The sequence below is a fragment of the Schistocerca nitens genome, chromosome 2 (assembly GCF_023898315.1).
Source record: "Schistocerca nitens isolate TAMUIC-IGC-003100 chromosome 2, iqSchNite1.1, whole genome shotgun sequence".
In the NCBI taxonomy this organism is placed as follows: domain Eukaryota; kingdom Metazoa; phylum Arthropoda; class Insecta; order Orthoptera; family Acrididae; genus Schistocerca; species Schistocerca nitens.
The window spans coordinates 560,944,210-560,959,604 of NC_064615.1; the positions used below are offsets into that span (position 1 = coordinate 560,944,210).

At 40.5% G+C, this 15,395-nt stretch overlaps 1 protein-coding gene across 6 annotated transcripts in view; it reads right to left on the reverse strand.

Moving 5' to 3' along the window:
* LOC126236598 (transmembrane channel-like protein 5) overlaps positions 1 to 15,395 on the reverse strand; it is a 271,797-nt gene that overhangs the window by 210,018 nt on the left and 46,384 nt on the right. For 5 of the 6 annotated variants that reach the window (XR_007544962.1, XM_049946024.1, XM_049946023.1 and 2 more), the window contains exon 2: positions 11,528 to 11,738. Coding sequence is in view for 4 of the 6 variants with exons in the window: in XM_049946026.1 (XP_049801983.1) it covers positions 11,528 to 11,738 (211 nt within the window). In the remaining 2 variants the exon portion in view is untranslated. Of the gene's footprint in view, positions 1 to 11,527; positions 11,739 to 15,395 lie in introns of those variants that run through there. The other variant, XM_049946027.1, reaches the window with a different exon arrangement.

Below are 15,395 nucleotides of genomic sequence, written 5' to 3' on the forward strand. Positions count from 1 at the left end.
GAAGGGCATCCTGTGTTTGAAGTGCAACTTTTGGTCTCATGAGAGGTGTGCGAACATAAACCTGAAGTTCATAAATGACAATATTTGTTGGCCCTGTGGTGATTGTGTGTGTGTGACGAATGTGAAAATAATCTCAACGTGGTACACACAGGAAACAAAATTATCAAGTTATTAAATAGTGATATTGAAACCCTCAAGAAAGGAACAGTATTCCTGAGACAAGAAATCAGAAAACTCCTAAGTGAAAAAAGCTTGTGGTCTAGTGAAAATAGCCACAAAAACAGTCATATTGAAATTGCTAAATGTGATTTGCAAACCGAAAAACATGTTGTTTATGACTAAACAAACGTAATATCAAACTTGGAATATGTCGAAACTACAAATAAATCTACGTGTACTGCATTAAAGCCCAAAAACAGAACACAAAACTGTCATGAAAGTTGGAAGAAAGAAAAAAAAAAAAAAAAAAAAAAAAAAAAAAAAAAAAAAAAAAAAAAGAGAGAGAGAGAGAGAAAGCGCTAGAAATGATGTGCCAGTTACATCAAATAACTTTTCAGCACCAGACTCAGCCAGCAATACAACGAATAGTGTAAGTGAAAGTAAATATAACTAATCCTCTGATTAAGGCCAAAACAGAAAAATTCTAATGCCTGGAAGCACAAAAAAGATATTACTGTATGCGGACAGCGACGGAAAAAGTCTTTTAGCTTCCCTTCATGAAGCTTTACACAATGAATATTCTGTATTCGCAAAAGTTAAACCCAGAGCTACATTAAGTGCTGTAGTAGAGAATTTATCAGAAACAATCTGAAGAAAGACAACCACGTTGTAATCACTGGCGGCACCAACGGTGTTTATAAAAATAAGAGCAAGTCAGCACTCGCAGTTTACAGGAAGTTATTACCAAAACTATACAACACAAATGTTACCCTAATAAATAACTGAGCGCTGTAATTTAGAACTACAGAAACTATGTAAAAAACAAAATCGTGCACTTGCTAGACATAAGCAAACTGAAACGTGAAGAATACACCAGGCACAGACTTCACTTAAACAGAAATGGAAAGCTCAAGTTAGTGAACCAGATAACGGACCTTTGTAAGGAGCTGCATAAAACCACGGACCCAATCATCTTAGACTATAATCAACAAGTTTTTTAGGCTCAATTTCAAGCAACACGATTTTACTAAACTAAACCCCTTGGATTGGAAAGAGCCCTGTTCACATGCTGAAGAAACTGACTTGGAAGTGAGTACATTGTCATTACAGTGCAGTGTTAAAGACTTGTGTAATAATTCGACTGATTCAGAATACCATGTCACAAAGTGTTGTATAATATCAGTGCCCTTTAGGATAATGCATCTAAATGTGCAGTATCTTAGAAAAAAACTCAATTTGCTGCAATTATGCTAACCACACCTGTTAGTAATTACAGAATATGGACTAAAAGATAATGAAATTGAGTATTAAAAACTAGATGGTTATGCGTTAGCTGATAGTTACTGCAGGCAACAACACAAAGGGGATGGGGTGGCAATATTTGTAAAGGAATATCTTCCATTTAAGAAAATCTAAAAATACTGCAAAGAAGGAATAACTGAAATGGCTGGTGTTGTGGTCCACATAAACACTCATTCAAGAAGGTCAGCTAAACACAAAGTTATTGGTATGTGCCACCCACGAAATACAGATGTGTTGTACTATCTTGATAGACTTAACAGGCCATTAGACAAACAGGCCCCACTGGCCTTAACATACTTGGAGACTTAAATATTGATGCAGACTCCTGTAGTATAACCTATCGGAAAATAACAGATATATTAAACTCATATAACATCACAAATATAGTGAATTCTGACACTAGAGTAACAGAGTCAGCCCCAGTAAGACAGATTATGTAATAATCAACAAAAATGTAAAATACAGTGTTAACTTTCAAAGTGTTGATTTTCATTACTCAGATCACTATTGTCAGGTATTAGAATATTTAAGGTTTGTTGTACCAATAGCAACTAAGGTAACTCAGAAAAAGTGGATCCTGAATGGCACCAGCATCAGTGCCTTTAAAATTCAGTTAGCAAAGGAGAAATGGGACACTATTTACCATACTAAAGAGTCAGAAAACAAATGGGAAAAATTTTATAGGAAAGTGCTGAAGCACTTCGACTGCTGCTGCCCTCTCAAAGAAATAACCAGGGTACAAACCAACTCTCGTCTCTAAAGTAATACTAGGCCAAAACTTACACCACGTTGATGATGTGACTTACCAAACGAAAGCGCTGGCACGTCGATAGACACACAAACAAACTGAAACATACACACAAAATTCAGCTTTCGCAACAAACTGTTGCCTCATCAGGAAAGAGGGAAGGAGAGGGAAAGACGAAAGGATGTGGGTTTTAAGGGAGAGGGTAAGGAGTCATTCCAATCCCGGGAGCAGAAATACCTACCTTAGGGGGAAAAAAGGACGGGTATACACTCGCACACACACACATATCCATCCACACATATACAGACACAAGCATATATATATGGATGATATGACTTACCGAACGAAAGTGCTGGCAGGTTGATAGACACACAAACAAACACAAACACACACACAAGTTATAATAGAGGGAAACATTCCACGTAGGAAAAATATATCTAAAAACAAAGATGATGTGACTTACCAAATGAAAGTGCTGGCAGGTCGACAGACACACAAACAAACAAACACAAACATACACACAAAATTCAAGCTTTCGCAACAAACTGTTGCCTCATCAGGAAAGAGAAGAGGAGAGGGAAAGACGAAAGGATGTGGGTTTTAAGGGAGAGGGTAAGGAGTCATTCCAATCCCGGGAGCGGAAAGACTTACCTTAGGGGGAAAAAAAGGACAGGCACACACCCGTGCACACACACACACACACACATCCATCCACACATACACAGACACAAGCAGACATATTTAAAGACAAAGAGTTTGGGCAGAGATGTCAGTCGAGGCAGAAGTGCGGAGGCAAAGATGTTGTGGAATGACAGGTGAGGTATGAGTGGCGGCAACTTGAAATTAGCGGAGATTGAGGCCTGGTGGATAACGGGAAGAGAGGATATATTGAAGAGCAAGTTCCCATCTCCGGAGTTCGGATAGGTTGGTGTTAGTGGGAAGTATCCAGACAACCCAGACGGTGTAACACTGTGCCAAGATGTGCTGGCCGTGCACCAAGGCATGTTTAGCCACAGGGTGATCCTCATTACCAACAAACACTGTCTGCCTGTGTCCATTCATGCGGATGGACAGTTTGTTGCTGGCCATTCCCACATAGAATGCGTCACAGTGTAGGCAGGTCAGTTGGTAGATCACATGGGTGCGTTCACACGTGGCTCTGCCTTTGATCCGTGTACACCTTCCGGGTTACAGGACTGGAGTAGGTGGTGGTGGGAGGGTGCATGGGACAGGTTTTACACCGGGGGCGGTTACAAGGGTAGGAGCCAGAGGGTAGGGAAGGTGGTTTGGGGATTTCATAGGGATGAACTAACAGGTTACGAAGGTTAGGTGGACGGCGGAAAGACACTCTTGGTTGAGTGGGGAGGATTTCATGAAGGATGGATCTCATTTCAGGGCAGGATTTGAGGAAGTCGTATCCCTGCTGGAGAGCCACATTCAGAATCTGATCCAGTCCCGGAAAGTATCCTGTCACAAGTGGGGCACTTTCGTGGTTCTTCTGTGGGAGGTTCTGGGTTTGAGAGGATGAGGAAGTGGCTCTGGTTATTTGCTTCTGTACCAGGTCGGGAGGGTAGTTGCGGAATGCGAAAGCTGTTGTCAGGTTGTTGGTGTAATGCTTCAGGGATTCCGGACTGGAGCAGATTCGTTTGCCACGAAGACCTAGGCTGTAGGGAAGGGACCGTTTGATGTGGAATGGGTGGCAGCTGTCATAATGGAGGTACTGTTGCTTGTTGGTGGGTTTGATGTGGACGGACGTGTGAAGCTGGCCATTGGACAGGTGGAGGTCAACATCAAGGAAAGTGGCATGGAATTTGGAGTAGGACCAGGTGAATCTGATGGAACCAAAGGAGTTGAGGTTGGAGACATTCCACGTAGGAAAAATATATCTAAAGACAAAGATGATGTGACTTACCAAATGAAAGTGCTGGCAGGTCGACAGACACACAAACAAACACAAACATACACACAAAATTCAAGCTTTCGCAACAAACTGTTGCCTCATCAGGAAAGAGGGAAGGAGAGGGAAAGACGAAAGGATGTGGGTTTTAAGGGAGAGGGTAAGGAGTCATTCCAATCCCGGGAGCGGAAAGACTTACCTTAGGGGGAAAAAAGGACGGGTATACACTCGCGCACACACACACATATCCATCCACACATATACAGACACAAGCAAACATCTCACAAGCAAACATATTTAAAGACAAAGAGTTTGGGCAGAGATGTCAGTCGAGGCAGAAGTTAAGAGGCAAAGATGATGTTGAATGACAGGTGAGGTATGAGTGGCGGCAACATGAAATTAGCGGAGATTGAGGCCTGGTGGGTAACGGGAAGAGAGTATATATTGAAGAGCAAGTTCCCATCTCCGGAGTTCGGATAGGTTGGTACAAAACCACTCCTTTTAATATATTACACACAGTTTTTCGAAATTTTCCCGAATTTCTCCGTCCTTTAACGTGTTTTGGCGGCAACACAACCACCTAACCTTTGTGCACATCGTTGTCTACCAACCCAAGTCCAACATAGTCCAGCTGTAACCAACACCTTCTCGCCTTTTTTCACACCAGATCTCCAGTTACTTTCCAGTTCACCTTTATCTCTCCCCATATATTTTTATTTTCATTTTCATTTCAGCCTCATTTTACACTTTCCACCTTCTAATACCATGTCACCCTCACAACACCCCCACAACGACCCCATTACATTCCCTCCGCAAACATGCCTTCGCCCTAGCCAGATTACGCTCCCATATTCTATTTTCTCAGGCTTGTCTGACATTTGGCATTACCCCCAAATGCCTCACACTTAAAGTTCCCATCTCTGGCTGCAACCCCTCTTTCCATCAGTCCCTATACCAGTTCCTAAACGAACAATCCATTGCCCTCACCCACCTAATCCTTCACCTACACATCAACTCAGCCAATGAACACACCCGTCAACTCCTATCCTTAATAAAAGTCCTCAATCTTTCCTCTCCCACATCCACACTGGCTGTTCAGAGCATCCTCCTACAGGCCAACCGTAAATTAGAACAGCATGCCACCCTCCACCTCAAAAAACTATCCAATCTCCTGGTTTCCCACCTCCGGAAAGGCAACTCACTCACCCTTCACAACCTTTCCAGCAAACCTCAACCTCCTCTCATTGCACACAAACCCAGTCTCTCCCATCTACTCAATCTCCCACTTCCAGCTCCACTCCCTCCAAAACCTCAAAATTCCAATCAACACAATCTGGAACCACAACACCCTAATTCAGTAGTTAACCTTTCCTCCAAACCTCTCTCCCAATCCAAAACCTCTGTCCTATCCAAAGGCCTCACCTTCAGCCCCACTCCCAGATTCAACCAAACAGCCCTCGTCAAAGATTTACTGTCCTACACTCGTACTCTCTGCTGGAAATATCACTTTGCCACAAAGAAAAATGATCCTAATCCTACTCCTAATGATCCAACTCCCCAAGACACCATCCAAATCAAACCCTGCCTGGAACAGTTCCGTCCTCCGTTGCAGCGGGACCCACCTCCTCTTCCTCAAAATCACCCTCTCCAAACCTTCCAGGAATTTCTGACTTCCAGCCTTGCATCTCAATCCTTCTTAAAAAACCTTAACCCTACTCCCAACATCACCACTGCTGAAGCCCAGGCTATCCGTGATCTGAAGGCTGACCGATCCATCGTCATTCTTCCGGCGGACAAGGGTTCCACGACCGTGGTACTTTATCGTCGGGAGTATGTGGCTGAGGGACTGCGTCAGCTTTCAGACAACACCACATACCAAGTTTGCCAAGGTAACCCCATTCCCGATGTCCAGGCGGAGCTTCAAGGAATCCTCAGAACCTTAGGCTCCTTGCAAAACCTTTCACCTGACTCCATCAACCTCCTGACCCCACCGACACCCCGCACCCCTACCTTCTACCTTCTTCCTAAAATCCACAAATCCAATCATCCCGGCTGCCCCATTGTAGCTGGTTACCAAGCCCCCACAGAACGTATCTCTGCCTACGTAGATCAACACCTTCAACCCATTACATGCAGTCTCCCATCCTTCATCAAAGACACCAACCACTTTCTCGAACGCCTGGAATCCTTACCCAATCTGTTACCCCCGGAAACCATCTTTGTAACCATTGATGCCACTTCCTTATACACAAATATTCCACATGTCCAGGGCCTCGCTGCGATGGAGCATTTCCTTTCACGCCGATCACCTGCCACCCTACCTAAAACCTCTTTCCTCATCACCTTAGTCAGCTTCATCCTGACCCACAACTTCTTCACTTTTGAAGGCCAGACATACCAACAATTAAAGGGAACAGCCATGAGTACCAGGATGGCCCCCTCGTACGCCAACCTATTCATGGGTCGCTTAGAGGAAGCCTTCTTGGTTACCCAGGCCTGCCAACCCAAAGTTTGGTACAGATTTATTGATGACATCTTCATGATCTGGACTCACAGTGAAGAAGAACTCCAGAATTTCCTCTCCAACCTCAACTCCTTTGGTTCCATCAGATTCACCTGGTCCTACTCCAAATCCCATGCCACTTTCCTTGACATTGACCTCCACCTGTCCAATGGCCAGCTTCACACGTCCGTCCACATCAAACCCACCAACAAGCAACAGTACCTCCATTATGACAGCTGCCACCCATTCCACATCAAACGGTCCCTTCCCTACAGCCTAGGTCTTCGTGGCAAACGAATCTGCTCCAGTCCGGAATCCCTGAACCATTACACCCACAACCTGACAACAGCTTTTGCATCTCGCAACTACCCTCCCGACCTGGTACAGAAGCAAATAACCAGAGCCACCTCCTCATCCCCTCGAACCCAGAATCCCCCACAGAAGAACCACAAAAGTGCCCCACTTGTGACAGGATACTTTCCGGGACTGGACCAGACTCTGAATGTGGCTCTCCAGCAGGGATACGACTTCCTCAAATCCTGCCCTGAAATGAGATCCATCCTTCATGAAATCCTCCCCACTCAACCAAGAGTGTCTTTCCGCCGTCCACCTAACTTTCGTAACCTGTTAGTTCATCCCTATGAAATCCCCAAACCACCTTCCCTACCCTCTGGCTCCTATCCTTGTAACCGCCCCCGGTGTAAAACCTGTCCCATGCACCCTCCCACCACCACCTACTCCACCCGGAAGGTGTACACGATCAAAGGCAGAGCCACATGTGAAAGCACCCCCGTGATTTACCAACTGACCTGCCTACACTGTGATGCATTCTATGTGGGAATGACCAGCAACAAACTGTCCATTCGCATGAATGGACAGAGGCAGACAGTGTTTGTTGGTAATGAGGATCACCCTGTGGCTAAACATGCCTTGGTGCACGGCCAGCACATCTTGGCACAGTGTTACACCATCCGGGTTATCTGGATACTTCCCACCAACACCAACCTATCCGAACTCCGGAGATGGGAACTTGCTCTTCAATATATCCTCTCTTCCCGTTACCCACCAGGCCTCAATCTCCGCTAATTTCAAGTTGCCGCCACTCATACCTCACCTGTCATTCAACATCATCTTTGCCTCTTCACTTCTGCCTCGACTGACATTTCTGCCCAAACTCTTTGTCTTTAAATATGTCTCCTTTTGAGATGTCTGCTTGTGTCTGTATATGTGTGGATGGATATGTGTGTGTGTGCGCGAGTGTATACCCGTCCTTTTTTCCCCCTAAGGTAAGTCTTTCCGCTCCCGGGATTGGAATGACTCCTTACCCTCTCCCCTAAAACCCACATCCTTTCGTCTTTCCCTCTCCTTCCCTCTTTCCTGATGAGGCAACAGTTTGTTGCGAAAGCTTGAATTTTGTGTGTGTGTTTGTGTGTCTATCGACCTGCCAGCGCTTTCGTTCGGTAAGTCAAATCATCTTTGTTTTTATATATATATGATCTGGACTGTTTATATAAGGAAACAAAGCAACATATATTTGAGGAAAAGTACAATCAGTCCAAAAAACTTTTAAGACAGACCTTTTACACTTGAGGAAACAGATAAACGATGTTGCAATAGAGCATTCAACCAACATAGGTAAGGCATCCTGGAGACTAATCAATAAACACTGTAAAGCCACCAGCAAGGGACAGAGTGAACCAGTTAGCATTAGACATGAGGGCCATCTAGTGAAAGATATAAATGAAGAATTAATTTATTCAATAAGCATTATATCTCTCCTTTTGACCAACCAGCCCCTATTATAGATCTACACACTGGCACACCAAATGATGTCATGGATGGTATAGAGCTCAAATTTATGGAGCTTAACCAACAGAAAATATTTAACACAATACAAAAGCTAAAGAACAAGCATTCATCTGGATGGGATGGTACCTCAAGTGTGATGTTAAAGAAATGTGCCAATGAAATAACTAAACCCCTTACCTACATTATCAACTGTACTATTAATGAAAACATATAGCCAAATGCCTTCAGCCAATCCATAAAAAAGGAAGTAAAGAAGAAGTTTCAAATTGTACAGCGAAATCACTAATCCCTGCCTTCAGTAAAATATTTGAAACAGTTATCCTATCACAACCCACAACATTTTTCTCAAGACACAAAATGCTTACCGAATCACAGCATGGGTTTAGAAAAGACCTAAGCACAGCCACTGCTGTTACCAGTTTCTTCCATGAAGTATATAGCAGTACAGAACAGGGTATGCACACAGCCGAATTATTCCTTGACTTGAGCAAAGCTTTTGACTCAGTAAACTATGAGCTTCTCTTAAAAAAAACTGCAGGCGTACAATATCAGTGATGCATCAATGAGACTTCTATCCATCTATCTGGTGAATTGGAAAGATTGTACCAAACTCACACATCAAATTGACAATAAGATCTTAACTTTTAAATCCACAAGTGAAACAGTGACACAGAGTCCCTTGAGGCTCAATTCTTAGACCTTTCCTCTTTTTTGCACATATTAATGCCATTGTACACCCCATTAACTCACACATGGTAAATTATGCTGTTGACACATTAGTTTTATTTCATGGTAAAGATTTTGAGAAACTGAAATTTTCAGCAAGTAATGGGATACTAGAATTAAGTTCATATTTTCATGCACAAGGATTAAAGGTCAATGTAAATAAATCCCAGATGCTAATATTTACAACTGGCAGTTCACACCAATCATGCATAAATGAGGTATGCAGCATAATGGCAGAGGAAGCAAATGAGTGTAAATTTCTAGAGGTCCATCTTGACTCAAACCTCCAGTTGATTAGCCACATTAATGCTGTATGTAAAAAAAGTCAGCAATAGGCTGTATTTTCTTAGCCAACTGTACAAAATGGTGCCCACCCAAACGCTTAAAACTATGTGTTAGAGGACAATCTATCCCCATCTTAGCTACTCTATAGAAAAATGGGTTGTGCTGCAGACATTCACCTTAACAGAGCACTATTGTCACAGAAGAAGCTGAGTAGCACTGTGGTGTAGTGGTTATCATACGTAACTGTTGCATAGAGGGTCGCGAGTTCAAAACTCACGTGGACTGTACAATTTTCATTTCTATATTCGGTTCGAGTACATTCTAGAAGTATCCACAAATGTAAAGAATCATTGTACTGGAATGTTCTGTAGCTGTATGTATACTGTATGTGTTCTGGCCTCAGGCAGTTCGCTCCGCACTCTTGTATGTGCAAGTGTTGAATAAAACTTCGTTAAGTGAAGTTGGTGAAAACTTCGTTCAGTGAAGTTGGTGTTCATCATTCCTCCAATTACACCTTCTTCTACGTGACACTATTACCACAAAAAAGAAGGTTAAGGATTATACATGGACTAGGCTATAAAGACTCTTGCCTTGATGTTTTCAGAGAACACAAGTACTTCATCATATACTCTTTGTATCTTTATAAATTAATTACTTTTTTTGTCTCACAGAAAACTGAAGAAACTAAATGTAGTGATATACATGACCACAACACCAGGTTCAAAGAAAATTACTACCGACAAAGAACAAGAATAAAAATGATGGACCAGAGCCCCTATACTAATGGACTGCTATGATATAATAAACTGCCAGAGGCTATGAAAAACAGTAATAAAAAGCAATTCAAATGAAAACTAAAAGAATTCTTAATTGAAAAGTGTCTCTATTCATTCAACGAATTTTAAATGTTTAAGTTTAAGTGCTGTAAAATAATGTATAAAAAAATAATTGGCTGTATTAATATGTATAAGATGTAATGTATTTTGACAAATATCTATTTACTATTTAACAACTACCTGTCAGGCTAAGATCTAAATGTATTTTATGTTTGTGACTGTACCTGACGCTTGCAAAAGCCATTAATGACTCCATGCAAAAAAAAGCTAAATAAATAAATAAAACTGGTCAGAAACACATCCATGTTTAAAGAACAGCTGACGGAGTTCCTTCTGGATTGATCTTCTTATAATATAGATGAATTTCTAAGCCAAAATGCATAATACCTCCTGAGCATGCTTAAATCTATTTTTGTGGTCCTTATGGCCTAATCATCATTCTTTGTCTATCTACAGTGTAATTTGTAATTTAAAAATGATATATATATATATATATAACAGAGGGAAACATTCCACGTGGAAAAAATATATCTAAAAATATATCTAAAAGTATATCTAAAAATATATCTAAAAAATATATCTAAATATATATAAAAAATATATCTAACATCTTTCTTTCTTTTTATATATATATATATATATATATATATATATATATATATATATATATATATATATATATATATATATATATGCATAGTCATAACTGTATAGTCATATAGTCAAGTATGATAACTCATACATAAGGTTATATGTTAGCTTATCTGATCCTGAAATTTATACGATAAGAACAATGTACTTGTACACTAAGCAATAATTTGTAAAAATCTGACTCATTCTATATCCAGAGATATATTCTCATATGGATCTACAGAACTCGAAATAAATAAAGGAAATAAAATTCTATGGGTGGCTGTGTCTTTTGAAAGAACTTCTCATGGCTCCCATACTTATAATGAATTAAAAAAAAAAAAAATGTTCACTTGAGTTCAGAAACACTTGACATGGTTTCAGCAGTAACTTTAATCAATAAGGAATTTAGTTCAAGGAAAGATAAAGATATTGTTTGACATTTACGTGTAGCACATCATCTTTTCCAGTCATAACGAAAAATTATAGAAGAAAAATCTACTGGACATTTGCATAAAAATATCTAGCAGTAAATGTACAACATGATATATTTCCAAACCACACTTCATATGAACATTGAATATGTATGTATATAAGTTGAAGCATGTATTGCATTTAAAAGAAATACATACCAGCAGTGGTCACGTGTTTTGTGCTTCTTGGCTTTCTTAATGTGCTTGAGGCACTTGCACCAAGGCTGTGTGATGGCATAGATGATATTAAATCATTTTGAAGTTGGGACGATTCATAATGAACGTGTCTAGAAGTTGATGGATTCTGTCTAGTGCCTGCTCCAGTCAAATCATTAAGCATCACACTTTGGGTGTCCATGATTGTACAATCCTGATGACCATCAAAAGATAATTAGAAATAGTAAGAATCAATAAGAACATTACAGATATAAAAATAACAAACTACATGATTAAAATAGGGTCTAACGTAAATCTCAAGAACATAAAATAGGTGTTATAACTACAAAGCTCATAAACAAATTTGCAATAAATCTTAGCGAGCAAATTTCTGGAAGTTAAGAAACTCTTCCATATAAATGATCCTTTCACAAACAGAAGAACCAGTTTAAAGATTGTGTAAACAGTTCAATAGAACTTTACAGCTCTCCATTCCTTCTCAGAATAAAGTTTAACTGAAATGGACAACATTTTCTAAATTTAATTAACATTACAGTTAAACACTTGGAGCTAAACTCACAAGGTGAGCATGATGAACTTGTGTATTATCTTCTTGGAAGCTGAATGAGAGGTTGGAGAATAATGTGTCAATATCCAACAGTTCACAAATTACACTCAATAGCAATAAGACACACCTATCTTCAGTACATGATACTGGCTCATCTTTTTGCTGAATCTGTAGGACTGCATGCCTGAGACATGCATTGGCAAGATAGATGGTGATCAATGGCATCTGTCCCAAAAGAGCACAATGCTTGTGCACACACTAATGTTTTGGAGCACACTGTTCATAGTACATTGCTGAACACGAAGCTCCACAGCAGACCACCCCTACATGTTCAAATGTTGACCAAACGACATCATCAATTATGATTGCAGTTGGCACAGAACAACCGATAGTTGGCCGTTGATCAATAGAAACACATCAGTTCTTCAGGTGAATCACATTTTTGCTACACTACACCAATGGTCACCTCCACAAACACCATCTTCAAGGTGAACTGCAGCTCGAAACGTGCAGCGCACCACAGACACAGGCTGGCGGGAGCACTATTATGGTATGGTACACGTTGTTCTGTGCTTGCATGGACCTGTGATGGTAATCAAAGACACACAGACAGCTGTGAACCACTTGCTTCACTTCACACTTGATTTCTTCCCCGACAATTATGTCATCTTTCAGCAGTATAATTGTTCATGCCTCAGAGCATTGTAGTAAACTCACATTGATGTCTTGGCAACCAAATTTGCCTGTTGTAAATCCTACGGGACCCATCTGGGTCACTATTGGGTGCCAACATCGGATACGTGAATCATCAGCCTGTTAATTATGCGAATTACGTAACCTGTGTGTAGACATATAGTGCCACGCACCTCCACAAACCCAGAAACAAATTGTCAGATCCCTGATATGCATAATCAGTGAAGTATTTCATTCCAAAGATCGCAAACAAATTCTGGCTCTTCAGTGAATATTTGCCTGTCCAACTTCTGTGACTGCCCTTTTTAGCGTCCCTCTCCAACAAAACTGTCTACTGTGTTACTCATTATCTATCAATTAGAGAACACTGGCTTTCATCAAAATTCCTCGGTACATCAGTATTCCATTTCTTTTCATGTAGATTCTTCTTGACTATTCTCATAAGCTGCAGCCTACTCTTCATTTTTATTAAATTGTGGTCTTAGTCTGCATACGTTCCTGAAAATGTCTTACAATCAAATATCTGGTGTTGGAATCTGTGTCTGACAATGATGATGTAATCCACCTGCAGTCTTCCCACGGCTCCTGGCCTTTTCTAAGTACAACTCTTCCTCTTGTGATTTTTGAATAGTATATTCGTTATTACCAACTGAAGCTTACTGCAGTACTCTATTAGTCTTCCTCCTCTCTCATTCTTAGTACTGAGCCTGTACTCTCATGTAACCTTGTCTTCTATTCCCTCTCCTACTACCACATTCCAATCACCCACGATTATTATATTTTCAACTCGTTTTAGGTACCGAATTACATATCAAAATCCTCACATACTTTCTCTACCTCTTCATCTTCTGCTATGTCAGACTGTATACTTCAACAATTGCTGTTGGCCCTGGTTTGCTGTTAACTCTTATGATAATAATCTTATTACTGAATTATTCAAAGTACATCACTCTCTGCCTTACCTTCCTATCTGTAATGAACCATGGTCCAGTTATACAATTTTCTACTTCTGTAAATCTTACCCTATTTTAGTCTGACCAGAATTTCTAATTTTCTTTCCATTTTACTTCACTGGTCCTCAATACACATACTGGGCCTTTGCATTTCCCTTCTCAGGTTTTCTACCTTCCCTACCTCGTTCAGACTACTGGCACTCCATGTTGTAACTTGTAGAACATAATCCTTTTGTTGGTTATTCAGTCTTTTTATCATTGTCACCCCCTTGGCAGTTCCCTCCCAGAGACCCGAAAGTGGAACTAACCTGGACTCTTCTGATATTGGAGAAATCATGATGCCACTTTTTCAATTACAGGGCACAAGTCATGTGGACACACAATAAGTGTCTTTTATGCTGTGGTTTCAATTGCCTTCTGCTCTCTTCTTCCACTGATCTTTGTTGATTCTTTCATCTTTTATGGTCAGTTTCCCACCCCAAGTACGATAGGGTGCCCTGCGCTTCTGTCCATTCCTCTTCCTTCTTTGACAAGGCCACTGGCAAAACGAGAGTGACTGCCTATGACAGAAGTCTTTGGCCATCACTGATTAAGATTTTTATTTGAAATTTAAGTAGTAGCTGGAATTGAACATGGAACACAGGATGTTTTGATTATTGGTCAAAGATATTGTTTGCTCATCATTTATATAAAGGATCAAATCAAAACTAGGAAAAAGGTAAGGAAACTGTTTCTTGTTTCAGAATTAATCACCGTAAGTGGTACCACTTATTACACTGTGTGACAAGACAGTAATGCCTTCATGAAAAATTATTTGTGGTTGCCTACAGAACTGTGACTGTGACTGTACCCAGGAGTGCACCTCTTCCCAGCAAATTTCTGCAGTGTAGTCTAAACAACCTTAGCAACATGTGGGCTGGCTCACACCCTCCATATACCTTCAATCTCTTCCCATGTGATTTCCATATTTTTGGATCCCTATAGAGAGACATTCTTTGTCATCAATTTGGTTCGGGTAAAGAGGTGCAAGTCTGGGTACAATCATGATTCCACAGGCAACTGCAAACATTTTTCCACAAAGGCATTGACCATCTTGTCTCTGAGTGAAATAGATGTATTAACAGTTACAGTGGTTACTTTTGAAATAACAAACAGTTTACTTACTTTTCTTCCGCATGTCTCATTCATTTGATTGACACCTCATATAGAGAGAATACCAACTGTGAAAGATAAGTTTTTAGTTCTTGAATATTCACAGGTAAAGATGTCATCAATGTGAAGGTTGATTTAAACACCACAGAGCATTATCAGGAATAGCCCTATTGAAGGTGGTGTGCCCTTGCCTTCCTTTGATCTTTAAACTGACTTACCTAGCCAGTTGTAGAGGGACCTACAATTCAACATGGATTCTGAACCACAGTGCAGTTCAGCGTTTTTCACATTAACAAACACTGCCAGAGTGAAGCAAGTGATAAATGACAGATAAAAAGCCTAGGACTGCCCAGAACTTTGGATCTATAATGTGCCACGTTACCACTGAGCCAGCACAATACATAATTAAGTAATTTGAAAAGCAGTGTTTAATGTATTTAGTTTTCTTCTGAATTTTCATGGATTCATAATTTCTGGGTCTATATCAGCTACTCAAATAACTTTT